Below are 19,441 nucleotides of genomic sequence, written 5' to 3'. Positions count from 1 at the left end.
TTGGAGAGCACACGGGCCGTATAGCAAAAACTTCTCCAAAAAAAAAAAAAAAAAACCTCACACTGGGTGTGTGTGTGTGCATGCCCACAAATCCCGAGAGGAGGATAGAGGAGAAGGGATTGCAGTGTGGCCATCCCCCAGTGATTTCTCGCTTTCTATCTCTATCTCTCTGGCGAGCACATAATGCCCTATAGCAAAAATTTCTTTCTTAAAAAAAAAAAAAAAAGTTCCCTCATATGTAGTCATACTTACGACTCAGCTCTGATTATAGCTCCCTCATAGCACAGTGATTACTTCCTATGCATAAAGAGCTGTATCCCATATAGCCCACTGTAGTTCAGGTTCTGGCCTGGAAGCTTGAAAAATAAGTGAGGAATGTTTGTATGGATGCCCAAAATCCTGATGGAATGAATAAATGGAGGAAAAATCATTGCACATGACCTTGTTCTGCTGGGGTTACAGTCTCACAAGCACTCATGCCCTCTGGCTGTAATCAAATACTTAATGTTGGAGCCATGTGCATGGTTAAGGCAGTTGATTCTGACATGGCCGACTGAACTGTTCAAGTTGTGGACCCAGTGGCTAGTAAAACATGCCAGGGTCATATACATGCATGCCCAGAATCCCAAGAGGAGAAGGGATTACAGCATGGCCATCCCCCAACCCTAGGGAATATTTTCTCTCCCTCTCCCCCTTTCCTCCTGCCTTACCTCCTCCTTTCTCTTTTATCAGCAAATGCACAGGCCCTGCAGCAGATTTAAATAAATGAAATATTGGGACCAGCAGTTAGCGTAATGGCTATGTCGCTGGACTCCCATGTAGTCGACCGTGGTTCACGTCTTGGACCCGGTGGCTTGAAACTCAGGCCGGGTGCATGTGCATGTGCATGCATGCCCAGGATCCCAAGAGGAGAATGGAGGATAAGGGATTGGAGCGTGGCCATCCTCCCGGGGGATGATTTCTCGCTTTCTGTCTCTCTCTCTCTCTCTCTCTCTGTCTGGCGAGCGCACGCACCCTGTAACAAAAACCTCTCCAAAAAAAAAAAGAAATATTTAGTGCTAAAAGAAATGTAACTTACTGTCTCCCTCTTAATATTCAGCCTTAATTGAGTTGACTTAGAAAATAAGTATTATAATAACTTTTATTCTCATTAAGAAGTAAAACATTGTCATTATAGGAAACAAGAAATTCCAAAGACATGTAAAGAAAAGTGTAAAAATTCCTCCACAATCCTACTATTTAGATAATCACCTCTTCATAGTGTTATTTCAGCCTTCCAGATTTTTTTTAAACATTGAGTCTGTACTTTGAACTTTGTTTTTCAAGAGGATGAGAGCAATAATTTGTTCAAAGTTTCTTGTAAATTTTATATAAGAGTTTTGAAGATTTAAAAAGAATCAGTGAAACTTTGATATTTGAATGGTTTCCCTAATAATTAAACATTCAGTTTTAATTGCTTGAATTTGGTTGTATAGTTTAGCTATTTAGGAGTGGTTTGCATTGCCCCACCTTGTCAGGCAAAATAAGTAGGGGACATACTTGGGTGAATGCGGAAGAACAGGATGTGGGGATTTCATCAAACATGACTTGGCAGAAGTTTTCACTGTGTATGTGACGGGGTGAGCAGCTGATAATACTAGGCCTAATTATTTTTTTTCGTTTAGTTATTTTTAATTTCTTTTATACATCCAATCACTGTACATCACTACATCTTATAAAGCGAATTTACCCAATATGAATACACTTCACACCAGTCCAGTGGAAGATACTATACACATAGTATTTCTGTGTCCCATAAATGTCTTGCTTCTCTGTTTTTCTCCTTGATTCCTTTCCTCTCAACAACCCTCTTCCCACACTTTCTCCAGAATCCATAACCATTTTCAATGCTTCTATATCCTCTTTTGATTTCCAGTATAGAGTGCAGACAGTTGGTATATATTAAGTGAGATACACAATGTCTCTCGTTCATAGCCTGGTTTGCTTCACTCAGCAGTAAATCTTACATATTCATCCGCTTTCTATCAAATGCCAGGGTTTGTTTTGTTTTGTTTTGTTTTGTTTGTTTTTTTGTGGCCGAGTAGTATTCCATGGAGTATATGTGCCACACTTTTCAATCCCTTCATCTGTTCATGAACATTTGGGTTGGTTCCATGTCTTAGCAATTGTGATAATACTGCAGTAAACATAGATGTGCAAGCATTTTTCCAACTGAGCATTCTCCTATCCTTTGGGTCAATACCCAGGAGTAGAATTGCTGGATCATATGGTAGTTCTATTTGTAGATCTTTGAGGAACCTCCAAATTGTTCTGCACAGTGGCTAGACTAATTTACATTCCCACCAACATTGTAGGAGAGTTCCCTTTTCACCACAGCTTCACCAGCACTTACCACTTTTTGTTTTTTTCAGTCTTAGCCATTCTGACTGGAGTTAGGTGGTATCATTTGGTTTTGATTTGCATCTCCCTTTTGATGAGAGATGTTGAGCATTTTTTCATTTGCTTTTTGGTTGGTTGTATGTCTTCCTTAGAGAGTTGTTTGTTTAGCTAATTTTCTCATCTTTTCATTGGGTTGATCAGTCCTTTATCTGAGGCATAGTTTACAGAAATATTCTCCCATTCCAAGGGTTGTCAATTCACACTAATTATTTTGTCTTTTGCTGTGCCGAAATTTCTTAATCTGATGTCATCCCACTTGTCTATTTTTGGGATTATTGCCTGTGCTTTAGGGGTCTTATTTTAAAAGTCTTTGCTTACTCCGATGTCTCCCAGAGTTTCCCCAGTGTTTTCCTCCAGTAGTTTTATAGTTTGAGGTTTTATTAATGATGAGAGATGGGGTCCAGATTAATTTTTCTTCAGGTGATACCCAGTTTTTCCAGCACCATTTGCTAAAGAGGTTTTCTTTTCCTCACTGTATTGACTGATGTCCTTTGTCAAAAATCAGTTGGCTGACTGTATGTTTTGGGGTTTATTTCTGGGGTCTCTATTCTTTTCCATTGGTTCACATACCTGTTTTTGTGCCAATACCTTATTGTTTTGATTATCACAGTTTTGTAATAAATTTTGGGGGCAGGGAGTGAGGTGCCTCCTATTCCGCTCTTCTTGTGCAGGATTGGTTTGGCAATACAGGATCTTTTATGATTCCAGATAAATTCTATCGTTGTCTTTTCTAAATCTATGAAGAATGTCTCTGGTAATTTTATTAGGATTGTGTTAAATATGTAGGTGAATTTGGATAGAATTGCCATTTTGATTTGATTATATTCTAATCCAGGAACACAGGATGTCCTTCCTCTTTTTTGTGTCATTTTCTATTTCTTTCTTTTTTTTTTCAGAATTATTTTACTTAACTCTATTTATTTATTTTAATTTGACCAGAGAGGGACAGAGTGAGAAAGAGAGGGAGAAAGTGAGAAAGCACAACTGCCAGGTTCAAGATACAAATGGCAGTTGGCTGTGTGGTCGGCCAGCGCCCCTAACTATCACACCCCCTGTCAGCCCCTTGTATTTCTTTTTTTAGATTTTCATAGTTTTCCTTGTAGAGGTCTTTGACTTCTTTGGTTAGATTTACTCCTAAGTTGGGACTAGCTGTAGTTCTATGAGGAAACTCCATATTGGTCTCCACAGTGACCGTACTAATTTACATTCCCACCAACATTGTAGGAGAGTTCCCTTTTCACCACAGCTTCACCAGCACTTACCACTTTTTGTTTTTTTCAGTCTTAGCCATTCTGACTGGAGTTAGGTGGTATCATTTGGTTTTGATTTGCATCTCCCTTTTGATGAGAGATGTTGAGCATTTTTTCATTTGCTTTTTGGTTGGTTGTATGTCTTCCTTAGAGAGTTGTTTGTTTAGCTAATTTTCTCATCTTTTCATTGGGTTGATCAGTCCTTTATCTGAGGCATAGTTTACAGAAATATTCTCCCATTCCAAGGGTTGTCAATTCACACTAATTATTTTGTCTTTTGCTGTGCCGAAATTTCTTAATCTGATGTCATCCCACTTGTCTATTTTTGGGATTATTGCCTGTGCTTTAGGGGTCTTATTTTAAAAGTCTTTGCTTACTCCGATGTCTCCCAGAGTTTCCCCAGTGTTTTCCTCCAGTAGTTTTATAGTTTGAGGTTTTATTAATGATGAGAGATGGGGTCCAGATTAATTTTTCTTCAGGTGATACCCAGTTTTTCCAGCACCATTTGCTAAAGAGGTTTTCTTTTCCTCACTGTATTACTTCCAGGAGTTTTTCATGGATATCTTTGGGTATTCTATGTATACAATCATGTCATCTGCAAATAGAGATGATTTCACCTCTTTTTTTCCCTATATGATTGCCTTTTATTTTATTCTTTTTTTCTGATTGCATTGGCTAGGACTTGCAGCACTATACTGAAAAGTGGAGAAAGTGAGCAGCCTTGTTTTGTACCAGTGTTTCAACATTATGATGTTAGCTATGGGTTTTTCAAAGATGGCTTTTATTGTATTGAGAAATGACACTTCTGTGCCAGTTTTGCTGAGAGTCTTAATTATGAAGGATGTTGTATTTTATTGAATACTTTCTCTGCATTGATCAAAATGATCATATGGTTTTTATCTTACTTTCTGTTAATATCGTGTATTGCGTTTATGGTTTTGCATATGTTGGACCACCCTTGCATCCCTGGAATAAAGCCTACCTGGTCATGATGTGTAATTGTTTCTGTATGTTGTTGGATATAATTTGCTAGTATCTTGTTAAGAATTTTTCCATCTATATTGATCAGAGATATTGGTCTGTAGTTTTCCTTTCTTGTCGTGTCCTTACCTGTTTGGGGATGAGGATAATGAAGGCTTTATAAAGTGAGTTTGGAAGGGTTCCTTCCATTCTTTTCAAATTGTTTTAAAACTTCTTCTTTCCATTTAACATAGTCTTCTCCTTCGCCCTCCCAAATTTTTCTTGTAATTACCAGAGGGCATGAGTGCTCATCAAAGAGAAAGAGAGACGGAGAAAACAACCACCAATGGGGAGTAATCACTTCTCCATTTCTCTGTCCTGTCAGGATTTGGAGCACACATGTACATGTTTTTCAAACTTCCAGTGCCAGGAATCAAACTTTAGTCAGCCATGTGGGATCCACCTCCCTTAACCACAAGACTGTGAGACTGGCCTCTCAAAATGTTTTTATTTAGCTAGTTTCCTGTGATTAGACTAATTTTTATTTTATCTACATCTTTATTTTGTATTGCTCTTTCTGTAAATTTCAATATTCTTAGGTCAACTTTTAGAAGTTGATTTGTTGGGACATTTTTTAAGGCAACCAGGGCTTATTTTCTTATTTTCTTTCTTTTTCTTTTTTTTTTTTTTTTTTTGAAAGTTTTTTCTTTCAGGACATATATTTTTCCTTTTTTTGGAGAGGTTTTTGCTATAGGGCACATGTGCTCGCCTGAAAGACAGAGAGACAGAGAGACAGAAGGCGAGAAATTGCCCCCCAAGTGGGGATGGCCATGCCGTAATCCCTTCTCCATTCTCCTGTAGGGATCTTGGTCACACACACACGCGCGCCCAACGTGAGTTTTAAGCCGCCAGGTCCGGGACTCAAACCGCGGTTGACTACATGGGAGTCCAGCAACATAGCCATTATGCTAACTGCTGGTCCTGAAAAGCATTAGTTTTTTATGTTTATCAAGTAAAGTTTAATACATATTTGCTTTTTATTTTTACTCTTGAACATTTCTAATACAGATAAATACATTAAAAAGTTTTTAAAGTGGCATTTCTTTTTGAAAAGGACCTTTTACCTACAGATGTAATATCTATGTTTTTCAGGGTTATTTTGAAAGTTGCAACATACACAGAAACAGGATAGCAGGCTTTGAAGTAAAAGCCTATGCTAACCCCACAGTGGTTCGATGTGAAATTCACCATGGACAGACTGGAGGAATATATGTTCATGAAAAAGGAAGAGGACAATTCATAGAAAATAAAATCTATGCAAACAATTTTGCAGGTGTATGGATTACCTCAAATAGTGACCCAACAATAAGGTATTTATGTATAATTATATATGGAAATTACTTTTTCATTTCAGGGTTTGTCTTACAAGAAATGTAAAGATACTGAGCTTGAACCTTTTAAAGTTTTCCCTAGAACTCTATTTTATTTTCATAGTAAAATTCTGCATAGCTGAATAAGCAGAGCTATTGCATTTTTGGTTTTTAGTGTATTGTTTGGTTCTTATTAGTGATCTAAGCCATCTACCATATTTATGAACAATTGCAAATCCTATGGTTTTTACTTGAAATTCATCAAACTGCATTAAAGATGAATAAATAAGGTTGTAACCTTCCATTAGAACCTGAAAGACTTGTCTTTTCTCTGTTTTCTAAGAGTCAGCAGATAGAATGACTAAGGAAACTAATTATCTTTGAGATTCTAGGAAGGAGACTAAGAGTATCAAAGTCAAGACTTCAAGTTGTCACATTCTCCTCAGAGTTCTTACCGCCTCCTCTGGAAGTGAACAGATCTGGCCTTATTGGCCAAGAGTATAGAACATAGATATTATACAGTAGTCTCCCTTTATCCATCGTCAACTACAGTTCAAAAATATTAAGTGGAAAATTCCATAAATAAACAAGTCATAAGTTTTAAATTGTGCGCCATTCTGAGTAGCATTGTAAAATCTCTCATCTCGCTGGAGACATGAATCATGATATCCACACTGAATCTACCACTTACATACTAGTCACTCAGTATCCATATTGGTTATCAGATTGGAAAAACATAGCATATATAGGTTTTAGTAATATCCACAGTTTTAGGCATCTACCAAGAGTGTTGGGACATACTTTTTTTTTTTTTTTTTTTTTTTTTTTTGTGGGTTTTTTTTTTTACGGCATTTTTGAGAGGTTTTTGCTATAGGTCACATGCACTCACCAGAAAGAGACAGAAAGCGAGAAATCACCCCCCAAGTCGGGTGGCCATGCCACAATCCCTTTTCCTCCATTCTCCTCTCGGGATCTTGGGCAGCAGTCAACTACATGGGAGTTCAGTGGTGTAGCCATTACACCATCTGCTGGTCCCTATTGGAACATACTTTTAATTGTTAAATTTTATCTTCTACTAACTTTGTAAAAGTAGATTATGGTGGGCCAGCCAGGGTTGTGGTGGCTAAGGTGGCAGGATCCCAAATGACTGACTGTGTGGTTTGAGTCAATCCTGTACCTGGCAGCTTGAATATGATGCCAGGCATGTATGTATCCATGCTCAAAATCCCAAGAGGAGAATGGTGAAGAAGGGATTGTGGCATGGTTGGCCCTCCTGAGAGGTACTTTCTCACTTTCCCTCTCTCTGTCTCTCTTCAGTGAGCACATATTCCCTATGGCAAATTTTAAAAGTAATAATTTTTGAAAGTAGATTATCAGATTCCATCCTAGTGATGTATTCATCAAATATTTCTAGAGCAACCAAATCTTATTTTGTCTATAGCAGTTATTTTAAGGGGAATTTTAAAGAATGCTATTTTGTTTCAAATAATAGATGGTTTTCCCAAAACTATAGATTTTAGAACTAAAAGAGAATTTTCAAATTATGTAGTCTATGTGCCTCATAGAAGTTAAATAATTTTGGGACCAGCAGTTGGCATAATGGTTATGTTGCTGGACTCCCATATAGTCAACTGTGGTTCGAGTCTTGGACCCGGTGGCTTAAACTCAAGCCAGGCGCATGTGTGCCCAAGATCCCCAGAGGAGAATGGAGGAAAAGGGATTGCAGCGTGGCCATCCTCCCTGGGGGGTGATTTCTCACTTTCTGTCTCTCTGTCTCTCTCTGGCTTTCTGGTGAGTGCATGTGCCCTATAGCAAAAACCTCTCCAAAAAGAAAAAAAGAAGTTAAATAATTTGTTACATAACCATGAATGTTCTTATACAGTAGTTTTATAAAACAAGTAAGCTTTGCTAAATAGATGCTTAATTTTTATTATTTCAAATGATTATAGGGGGAATTCTATATTCAATGGAAATCAAGGAGGAGTTTACATCTTTGGTGATGGACGAGGCCTTATTGAAGGAAATGACATTTATGGTAAGCAAATGGTTTTGTTCTGTAAAACTTACGCTGGACTATTCTCTTAATATTAGCAAAATGTACTATTACAAAACCACCCAAGTAGAATTGATCCAGTTTCTTTAAATTCTTAGTAAAGATTATTCTGTGATATTTATTCACTTAACAGACATTCACTGAAGTATCTACAAAATACCAGGCATTATGCTGTTTCTCTGGTAGTATAGTGTGCTATGTGCTAAATAGAGAAGGGAAATACTTGAGTCTTGAAAAGATTTAGAAGCATTAATTCAGCAAATAATTATTTAGATATCTTTGTGCCAGACACCAGTATGTTCCAGGGCTTTCGCTTATCCTAACACTTGCTTGGATAATACTTACATAAAGCTTAGTGACAGGTCCTGTTCTAAGTCACATAATATTTATCTCAACCCTATGAAGGAGATACTATTAAATATTCCCACCTTTTGGGGGCTAGCACATTGGTGTGGTGGTTGAGGTGCTGGACATCCAATTGGCTGACTGAAGTTATAGTCCTGGACCTGGCAGCTTGCTTTCTCACTTTCCCTTTCTCTCTCTCCCTGTCTCTTTCTGGTCAAATTAAAAAATAATAACAAATGGAATTAAATAAATACATAACTTTTTTTCAAAAGTCCCTTCTTATCAATTCAGGACAGAGGCACAGAGAGGTGAACTAACTTATTCACAGTTGCACAGAAAAGGTCAGCTGTGTGGTGCAGCAGAAAGATTCTCAAGAGAAACTGGATCCCACGTGGCTATTAAGGTTCAAATACCCAGCCCAGTCAGCGTGAAACACAATGGGCCCATGCACAAGTGCTCATGTTCTAATGAGCTGGAGGACTATAAGAAAAAGATCTTGTTGTGACCCGACCTATATAGGGTGCTCATCTCTCTTTCTCCTTCCTTCTGAACATGTACATGCTCTATACTGAATAAAGAAAAGAGAAAGTCACACAGGAAATAAGTATCAGGTTGTTAGGAAAGTCATGACGTATTTTTTGTTTTTCCATGCAAAAATGCATCTTGACTTTCGCAACAATCTAAGTTTCTGAGACTGAAAACTTCACAGCCTGGCTCCAGAGTCTCATCCCTTAACTACTATACTTTACTGTCTGTAGTCCTTCTGCATCTATTTATATTCCTAGTTCTTTTTTAACTGTTAGTGTGCACTTGCCAGAGAGAGACAAGAGAGGAAGAAGAGTCTCCAGTGGCCCAGTGAGGAATGGTCAGTCTTTTTCATTTCTACACCATGTCAGAATTTAGAGGCATGCATGAACACATACCTGGCATGTTTTTCAAGCCACCAGGGCTGGTATTTGAACCACAGTCAGCCATGTGGGATCCATCTCTCTTAACCACTATGCTGCATGGCTGACCCAGTGTTTCCAGCTCTTGTACTTTTGTTTCATAAAACCCACTAAAATTCTAGTGTAAGAATTTTAACCACTACTTAACAGAGAACTTTTACTATGTTCCAGTAGGCTCCAGATGTTGACATTGTAACTTTTATTTTTAAATAGGCAATGCATTAGCAGGAATTCAGATTAGGACAAACAGTTGTCCAATTGTTCGACATAACAAAATTCATGATGGCCAGCATGGTGGGATTTATGTGGTAAGTTAATGAATATAGTTCTGTAAATTCATGCATCTAAACCAGAAAAGGCCTATCTGTGTGGTGGCACCAGTGGAGGGCACTGTTGTAGGGTAGCTAAAGTCACATAGAAGGCCTGGGTTCAGTTCCCAGCCCAACCTAAATCAGCCAGTTGTGATACAAATATCCATGGTCTTCACTAGCTAAGACTGGGAACGAATAGTGGCATGGCAAGAGTCTTTCAAAAATACCTTTCTCTATCTCCCCCTTCTTTTCTCTCTCCCCTTCCATCTCTTCCTTGTTCTTTCTCTCATATAAAAAAAAGTAGGACAGGAATTGGAGGAATTATATACAGTTTTAGATAGACCATTTTCAATTTGTTGAGTATTTGTTACTCTTTAATATTTAGACAGTAGCACCCTTGTTCTTACTGCCAGTATATGAAAGACTTATAATTTGATAGTGTGTATATATAGTATTCTATAGCATTTAATCATTGGCTGTCTAAATTTAGATATAGGAGATAACAATAAAAGATAACAATAAAATATTATTGTACATATAGGCTAAACTCAAAACAACTGATCAGGAGTCTTAGTTATATTTGTTACACTGGAATTTTGCCAGTATGACTACTGTATGAGTCTAAAATTCTACCAAAGCACTATATAAAAGCATAACATCACTGCAAGTACTAATACTAGATTTGAATTTTTATCTTTGAAAAGAACATGTTCATTTGAATCTACGTTGAAATATAATTAAGAAACCCATGTGCTAGTCATTTGACGTCTGTCCTCATATCTGACACTATTACAACTAATTCAAGTAAGAAAACATAAGTCTCAGAAAGGTCCTTGTGTTACCTAGATGTAATTTTTAATTTTTGTTTACTGTCCTAGAGATGGCCCTATCTTTATATTCTGTTCATAGTGAAAATCTTGGCAATCAGCTGATCTTGCCATTCCTGGAGGAGGGAATGATTTCTCCTTTTTCCCTGTCTCTGTCTCCCTTCAGCAAGTGCATGCGACCTATGTCAAAAAAAACACAATAAAAAGATAGCAACACAATATAAAGTACTTGCTTATAAAAGATGCGTATCTTAACCAGTGTAACTTTTATTTAGCATGAAAAAGGACAAGGTGTAATAGAAGAAAATGAAGTTTATAGTAATACCCTGGCCGGCGTCTGGGTGACAACTGGCAGCACTCCAGTACTGAGGAGAAACCGGATACACAGTGGCAAGCAGGTAGGATTAGCTTGGACTCTTGGAAGGGAAATAAATTGTTCTGTAAACACTTGTCACTTAAAAAAAATTTTTTTTTGATTTTAGGTTGGTGTTTATTTTTATGACAATGGACATGGAGTGCTAGAAGACAATGATATCTATAATCATATGTATTCAGGGGTTCAGATAAGGTAAATGTTTCACTTTCTTTTGGCTTTTTTTTGGGAGGGAGTTGGGAATATGTAAGATATATGGAAGAAATTTCCATATTTAATGTCCAATCTTTTTTTTTCTGTTTAATCTTAAACTTTGTGTGTGTGCGACCTTTTGAGATTACCATTTTTTTAAAAAATTACTTACATTTAATCATTGTATCTCTATAGTATACAATATGGGTTCTCAAAACATAAATGTAGTGCATGTTAAACAGTCAAAGATATTACCATACATAATTTCCTTTATAATGTGTTTTTTTTTTTTCTAAGCTCCTCTCTCCCACTCCCTAACATCTGATCTTTATCCCTGTTGTATTTATTTTCATATTCTTGTTGTACTTGATTCAAATTTTCAGAATGTAGTTTTTCTTGGTCTAGGTGAGGACAGGAGCCAAAGCAGATATGCCTTTAGAGCTCATTTCTGTTTTGCCATCCACTGAGTCACATCAGCTGCCAATGCGCTCCCTCATCCTTGAAGAGTGGAAGTCTGTGTAAAATTATTTGTGCATTATGGCTGACATGTCGCTGACATTTCAGTAAAATGGGAACTTCTGTTTGTATGACATCTCTGAAAAATTCATATTTTTTTTAGTACCCTCTCTTATATTTTAACAGTTTTCAAAACTCTATAGAGTCTTGATCATAATTCAACCCTTCATTTTACATATGAAGGTGTATATTATAATAAATTGGTAATAAAATATTCAATCTAATCCCTTCAATTTATGATAGCTTACCTAGTAGGAAACCCTGTGGTAATTTATTTATAGCAAAGTATGTTCTGTGGGAAATACAGGGTTAAACTAATTTAAACCACTGTCCTCACTGATAGACTTCTCAAAGCATCTTAAAAGACTCCATTGTATAGTTAATTACTATGATTAATATGGATTTCTCCACTGTTACATCATGTAATATGGGATATAGGAATACAAGCAGTTGAAATGGTATTTTCTACTTTATCCATAGGACTGGAAGCAACCCCAAAATTAGACGCAACAAAATCTGGGGAGGACAGAATGGTGGAATTCTAGTTTATAATTCTGGTATGTTTCATCTATCATCTTTTTGTTAATAAACATTAGACATACACCTTCTAGACATACACCTTCTAAATTATATAACATCAAATTTTGCATTTACAGGTCTAGGATGTATAGAAGACAATGAAATATTTGATAATGCAATGGCTGGAGTATGGATTAAGACAGACAGTAATCCTACACTACGAAGAAATAAAATCCATGATGGAAGAGATGGTGGCATCTGTATATTTAATGGGGGTCGAGGTATTGTTGTTAATTTTGCACTAGTGAAAAACCCAGTTTTCCATTATTCTTCCATATCTTTAATGATCAATGACATTGCCAACTAATAACAAGTGAGTAAATCTCAGTCTTTTTTTCCTTACCAAGTCTTCAGAAGGTTTAGATTAGAGCCTAGAATAAAAGGAGACAAATATTACAGTACTTCCCTCCACCCCCTTTTTGTAGCCTCCTTTACTGCCAGTTGTCAGAAACACAGTAGATTTGTTTATATCCTCTCTTTGGACCTTTGATTACTCAGAAATAGTGATGTTTATAATAAACTTCAAAATCAAGTTATAGAACTAGGTCTGAGAAATTCATTGGTCTGTAAATATATGAAAATGTTTATAGTAAGTGATATTGCTTTTGTAATTGTTTACAACTGTGTTTGTTGGAGAATGGAACTAATGCACATAGGGTGTGCCTGGTTTGGTATCCATAAAGGTCAACTCGAAGTGCCTGTCACTTGCATATGCATGCTATTTGTGAAGAGAGATTGAGAGAGAATGCCAGATATAAATCCAACACTGTTCCTAAACTGTCAAGAATCCAAGATTGTACATATCTTATTTGAAAAGATAGCCAGTTATCACTCTAACATACATACCAAGATTTAATGAACAAAATTTACTATTTTTAGCCAAATGGTTATGATTCCATTAATGATACAAACTCTCAAGTAGTTTAGTAATTCAATAAAATGTTTCTGATAGGAATCTTTATAAGATAAAGGAAGACACACAGCACCAAATGGTTGGTTTATTTGCAAGGTATCATGAAGGTTCACTCACAAAATCACTCTTGAGCCGTGTCTTGAAAAACAATTAGAATTCACTGGCAAAAGGGGGCTGGGTGAGCAGGCCATTCCAGGTACAATTATTCCACTTTTATTTGTTCTGTAAATACTAATTGAACACCTCTGTTCCAACTACTGTAATACATATGCTAAAGTTGCAATGGTGAATAAAATAGTATTACATTCATAAATTTTAATGTCTAATGGACATTAGTCTAATGGAGTGGCACATTGTAAACCAAAGTCTATAGGAAACAATATGGTTTAGTAAGGCAAGACATCCTAAGTTTAGACTAGAGATGGGGCAAGCCCCAAATCATAAATTTTTTTTTACTTGCAGTAAGGAGTTTAGATTCCATCTTAGCAATAGCACTTGAGGGACATAGTGGAAGTATGCAAGATTAGGAACAGATACTAGGAATATTTGAGACAAAAAAATGTAGAAAGCCTAAATTATGAAGGTGGAAAAAGAGCACATATTAATGATGTTTAAAAGAGTAGAAGTGGATCATTGATTGAATTTGGAGTTAAATGAGGAGTGAAACATGATGGTCAGGATTCTCATTTGGGTGAATACTGAGGGGTGCCTTCCACTGAAATAAGAAATATATGAAAAACTGGTTTCTGGAAAACTTCAGTAAGGCCAGTTCTAAGGATAGTGAATCCAAAGTTGTCCTAGGGCTATCCAAGGTAGTGTAACCAAAAGGTTAATTACTCTAGCTTTAAAATAAACAGGTTTAACAATTAGCTGAGCTGGCTCCATGGCCTGGTGGTTAAGGGGGCCAGATCTCACATGGCCAACCACATGGTTCAAGCCCCAGAGCTGTTAGCTTTAGAAAACCATGGTGTATGATTGTAATGTATCCATTCCCCATGGGGAGTGCTTTCTCCTCTCCTCTCTCTGGCGATTGCATGCATCCTCTAATAACAACAAAAATAGCAGCATATATGTAATTGTTATAGCCTTTGGAAGATGAATAAACATCTAAAGAGGGAAAAGAGAGCCAAGGACAGAACCCTGAAATATTAATATCTAAAGAGTTAACAGAAAAGAGGAATCCAAGCAGTCCTGAGTCATTTCAGAGGGATTTTGCCCTGTCATGTAGAGGAAAGGCATTTAGAGGTCTGTACTAGTGATATGTGAATTGGGTCACATCTCTACAGAAATAAAAACACTTGTCACATCTTCAAGTAGCAGAGAAATTGCAGGTATACTACTAAATAATTCACTGTATATAGGTTTTATCAGTAATAGTAGCTCCTTATTTAGTACCATGTATTAATGTATAAACTCACTTAATCCTCCTAATAACCCTATGTGGTAAGTGATATTATACTCATTTTATGGATGTGAAAACAGATAAAAAGAAGGTAAGTAACTTGCCCACCCACTCATTGAGTCAGTGGTGGAGACAATATTAGAAAGCCTGAAGTTTGATTCTTAGCTCACTCAGTTTTTGTTACACTTCCAGAAGATGGAGAAACTGAAAACCTCCTGGAGAAAATGACATTAGGAATAAAGAGGCAGGATATTCCAGGAAAAAATAACATTAACTAAGACATCAAGGATAAAAATGTGTAGCTTACAGGACATACAATGTAGTGGGACAAACAAATTGGGATATTATTTTTAAAAGTATTAATTAACAAGTTGATTCTAAGCTTCATTCTGAAAGTTTTGTAAGCAGAAGAGGCACATGAAGAGTTACAGGAAACTGGGACCAGCAGTTGGCATAATGGCTATTTTTCTGGACTCCCATGTAGTTGACCACAGTTTGAGTCCCAGACCCGGTTGCTTAAACTCACGCCGGGCACGTCCATGTGTGTCCCCAAGATCCTGAGAGAATGGAGAAGGGATTGCAGGTGATCACCCCCCCAGGGGGTGATTTCTCACTTTCTGTCTCTTTCTGGTGAGCGCATGCACCCTCTAGCAAAAACCTCTCCAAAAAAAAAAGAAATTGCAGGAAACTGACTGGGATTATGCAGCAGATGAAGATACTGGAATAAAGAAAGACATTCAGGAAATAACTGTAGTAGTAATAAAGGCCAGAAATGAGTACTTGCCTGAACTAATAGAGGGTACAAGAGTTCTAGAAATACTTCAAAATTAATTTTAACTCGCTGAACATTCATTGAGAGTATGTACCAGGTACTGGGGACAAGGTAGCAAGTAAAATAGACATCATTGGCCCTTGTTATCATGAACATTCAGGGTACTGGTTAGAATGCTCTTGCCTGTAATTTTAAAACAATTTTTGGCTAAATTCTACCTTATATACCTCTAAATTACTAATAAACTTTATTTTTGGCTGAAAAAAAAATAGTTCTATAGATTTCTACAGTACAGCTGAGAAAACCTAAATACAACCAACCAGAAAGGCCAGTAAAGTGTGTACATGTATTAGCCTTAATCTAAGAAAATATTTTATTATAGGTCTCCTTGAAGAAAATGATATTTTCAGGAATGCTCAAGCAGGTGTTCTCATCAGCACTAATAGTCATCCAATCTTAAGGAAAAATAGAATATTTGATGGATTTGCTGCAGGTTTGTATTTTCTTTTATCTCTGAATTGTTTATAGTTCTGTCAAGTGTGGTATATTAACTATCTTTCGTGTTAACTAAAAGTGTGTTGCCAAAGTGGCTAAAAGCCTATTAACAATAGCTGTCACACCCAATCCAGGTTCTGGATTCTCACTCTTAAGCCAAAAAACATGTAAGAAACGTGGCCTTTACCATTTAGTAGTAATTGTGAAACATTAATTGGGCTAGAATAGATTTGTACTATTGTTAGGAATATACATTTAAGCTCTCTGATGTCAGTTACAGGTGTACAGATAGTTAATATGTATTTATTTGTATGCATGTGCATATGCACACTACTTGGCCATTTATACCTTTAGCCAATGAAGGTAAGTATTTCTAATTATTTCAGGTAACTTTAGGCTTCCATTTCTCTTCAATATGTAAACCAGCAGCCAACTAACTTAAGCATACTCCTAGGCACTATTCTTTTCTAGTTCACAGAGAAATCAAACATTAATAAAAATACTAAGGGGCTCGCTCTGTGGCACAGTGGTGATGCATTGCTAAAGTCAAAATCTGAATACCATGTGGGAGCAGAGGCTAAAATCAGCCCAATCTGCCTGAGACAAATCAGGCAAGCACATGAGTGTCTAGGATCTGACAGGCTGGAGAACTAAAGGGGATAACAACATGACGAGACCCTGTAGAGGATTAAAGGGTGTTCTCTCTCTTGTACAGTATATCGTGAGTAAAGAAAACAAATTTAAATAGTAAGTTATGAACCATCTGTAATCTTTAGAAAAGATAGTGGACTGTTTACAGTGAAAAATTAATGTTACTTTCAGTGATTCAAATATTCACATTTTTTTAAGTAAAGGTGTTAAGAGGATTAATGTACTTTTTATATTAAAAAGCTTACATTTGTTATTAGGTTTCTTTTAAGAAATTATATAACGTGAAGCATCTGTAAATTTTACTTTAGGTATTGAAATTACAAATCATGCAACTGCAACATTAGAAGGCAATCAGATTTTTAACAACCGGTTTGGAGGCTTATTTTTAGCATCTGGTGTTAATGTTACAATGAAAGGTATGTTGGAGTTCATTCTGCCTATAAATACATGATACTTGCCATCAAAAGATAATGATAATCAGAAGTCATTGGTTGGTTTGTTTTTAAGAGGTTTTTGATATAGAGCACAAGCGCTCTCCAGAAAGACAGAGACAGAAAGCAAGAAATCACCCCCCAGGGGGGGATGGCCAGGCCACAATCCCTTCTCTTCCAGGGATCTTAGGCATGCACGTGCACACGCCCAGTGTAAACCGTGGCTAACTACTTGGGAGTCTAGCATAGCCATTATGCCATCTGCTGGTCCCTAGAGAACTAATTTGAAAAAAGTAAAAGCCTTGTTTAAAATAGCTGTAAATAGTTGGGAGTATCTTGCACAGGAAAATTTACTTCTAATTTCTTACTATTACTTCATTCTCTAGCTCTCCCCTTTTTTGTTACAGATAACAAAATAATGAACAATCAAGATGCCATAGAAAAGGCTGTTAGCAGAGGCCAATGTTTATATAAAATATCAAGTTACACCAGCTATCCCATGCATGATTTCTACAGGTATATTTCTAATTTCTTCTGAGTCCTGAAAAAGGGAAGGGCAGTGATTTGCAATGGTGTTTTTGGCTGTTTGACAAAATTAAGAAACTAACGGGTGAGAAATCAGTGGATAAGGGATCTGGATCTCCATAGCCAGCCCAGCACAGGGCAGCTTCAAAACCAAGCTGATAAGCCTACCCTACTGTGGGTGGGCTTTATTCCCACCTCTGGCAATAAAGAAAATTAACTGAAAATTATAAATTGTATTTACATCCACAAAGAGAAAATGCAGTACTATAGTTAACTGGTATATCAAATACAAAACAGGGTTTATTTTCAACAGTTTTCTTCAGTTTCCAAGTAAAGCTGTCATTATCCTAATTACTGCGAGTTTTGACTCCTATTACTTCCACAAATCGGTTCAGCCCAAAGACTCAATAGGAGCTGAAAAGTTTTTAAAACTGCTTTTATTCCGTGTATATCTACATCCATTCCTTTTCCTCAGAAAATACAAGATTCACTTCATTGAAGTTTCTTTTTAGAATTGGGGCTGGGGCCACAATTGGTCCTAATATAAGCCAAAAACAAAATACTGTGTTTTGAGTGAAATATTCAAGAAAAATAACGCAAGTATTTGCTTTTCAGATGTCACACTTGTAATACCACAGACCGAAATGCCATATGTGTGAACTGCATTAAGAAGTGCCATCAGGGACATGATGTAGAATTTATTAGACATGATAGGTATGTAGCCCCCTTCTTGCTTTGTTATCCAGTTCTCCCTCCCCACTCCCCCACTCCCCCCCTCACTTTCCTAATTTTTGGGTTTTCATTTTGCCTTAGGTTTTTCTGTGACTGTGGTGCTGGAACACTGTCTAATCCTTGTACATTAGCTGGTGAGCCTACACATGATACAGATACACTATATGACTCTGCTCCACCTATAGAATCTAATACATTGCAGCACAACTGAATTCCTTTCCTAAAGAAAAAGTCCTGCCATTCTAACATCATAACTTAAAAACTTTTTTTTTGGAAGAAGATTTAAAATATTTGCCCATGCTACAGGAAGAGACTGTATTAAAAATGGATACACAAGGTCAGTTGACACTATGATGCTCAAGCTACCAAAAAGAAAGTGGCAATATATTGACTCAGGATCTCAAAGCTGGGTGTTTTAGCATTACTGTGTAAAGACTTTTGAAGGGACAGAAGTGAAGAAAATAAGCTGCAATTTTGTACAGATACCAACTTCTGAAAAGCTGGTGTTTTTACAACTAGCATTGAATGCAGTCCACTTTGCAGTAGTAATCTTCAATAGACAAGCAGCTTTGTTGCTGCCTTTATGGACATGGGTACCAATTGCTTTTGTAATATGGTAAAAATGTGAGCTAGCACTTCTGCGTTTCTTTTGATTTTTTTAACATGTATTCAGATTGAGAACTATGATTTTAATGCTTTAATCTCATGTAGTTTGTTTTTAATTTCAAGCAAATCTTATTGTACTTGAATGTGCCCTGTTTTGTTAGCACACCTAGACTTGCTGTAACTGTACTCATGTCCCAGTATGTACGTTCTTTCTATGAAAGAGAAAACACTAATCTTAAATTATATCCAGCAATGTTTCTGGTATCCTTTAAGAAAAGTTAAAACTATTATTTCCTCCCCTTTCCTGTGCAACATTCAAAATCACCCCTAGAAAAAGTGAGTGTTTTATTGAGACTTCCTAGGAAGGGATGCACTGTAAAACAAAAGTATTCTTGTAACTCAGTTTTGTGAAAGGTAAAAACTACTATGTTTTAAAGTACACTTTAGAAAGTCTCTTCAAAACAGTCCTGTATTTGAACTCTGTTCATAGTTTTTTTTTGAACAGTTTAGATAAAACTGCTGGAAATTAAAGCAATTTCCTGCATTAAGCTGAGACAAGTATATATACAGCCCTATACAGTTTCATAGTTCCCTCCCCCTCATTTATGTGTATTGGTGACAGTGGGTATAAACAGCCTGAAAGTGTATGCATGTACCATAACATCTAGACTTAATATATTGTGGAGTATTCAATAACCATTATGTAGAAGGTAGATAAGAATTAAAAGGGTTTAATTTCCTAGAAAGAAAAT

The 19,441-nt window shown here is 36.6% G+C and overlaps 1 protein-coding gene across 3 annotated transcripts in view; it reads left to right on the top strand.

The window, feature by feature from the left end:
• Positions 1-19,429, top strand: part of FBXO11 (F-box protein 11) — a 44,135-nt gene extending 24,706 nt beyond the window's left edge. For 2 of the 3 annotated variants that reach the window (XM_014582610.2, XM_014582609.2), the window contains exons 12-23: positions 5,802-6,019; positions 7,969-8,054; positions 9,578-9,672; positions 10,778-10,900; positions 10,985-11,070; positions 12,064-12,140; positions 12,240-12,383; positions 15,632-15,742; positions 16,704-16,811; positions 17,213-17,342; positions 17,967-18,065; positions 18,165-19,429. In XM_014582610.2, the coding sequence (XP_014438096.1) occupies positions 5,802-6,019; positions 7,969-8,054; positions 9,578-9,672; positions 10,778-10,900; positions 10,985-11,070; positions 12,064-12,140; positions 12,240-12,383; positions 15,632-15,742; positions 16,704-16,811; positions 17,213-17,342; positions 17,967-18,065; positions 18,165-18,294 (1,407 nt within the window). In that variant the 3' untranslated portion in view covers positions 18,295-19,429. The remainder of the gene's footprint in view (positions 1-5,801; positions 6,020-7,968; positions 8,055-9,577; positions 9,673-10,777; positions 10,901-10,984; positions 11,071-12,063; positions 12,141-12,239; positions 12,384-15,631; positions 15,743-16,703; positions 16,812-17,212; positions 17,343-17,966; positions 18,066-18,164) is intronic. The other variant, XM_006164688.3, reaches the window with a different exon arrangement.
• Positions 19,430-19,441: the final 12 nt, after the last annotated feature.

Source organism: Tupaia chinensis, unplaced genomic scaffold, assembly GCF_000334495.1.
Source record: "Tupaia chinensis unplaced genomic scaffold, TupChi_1.0 Scaffold143673_1, whole genome shotgun sequence".
Lineage (NCBI taxonomy): Eukaryota > Metazoa > Chordata > Mammalia > Scandentia > Tupaiidae > Tupaia > Tupaia belangeri.
Note: the sequence above shows the minus strand (reverse complement) of the source record. Positions and strands in the feature narration are given on the sequence as shown.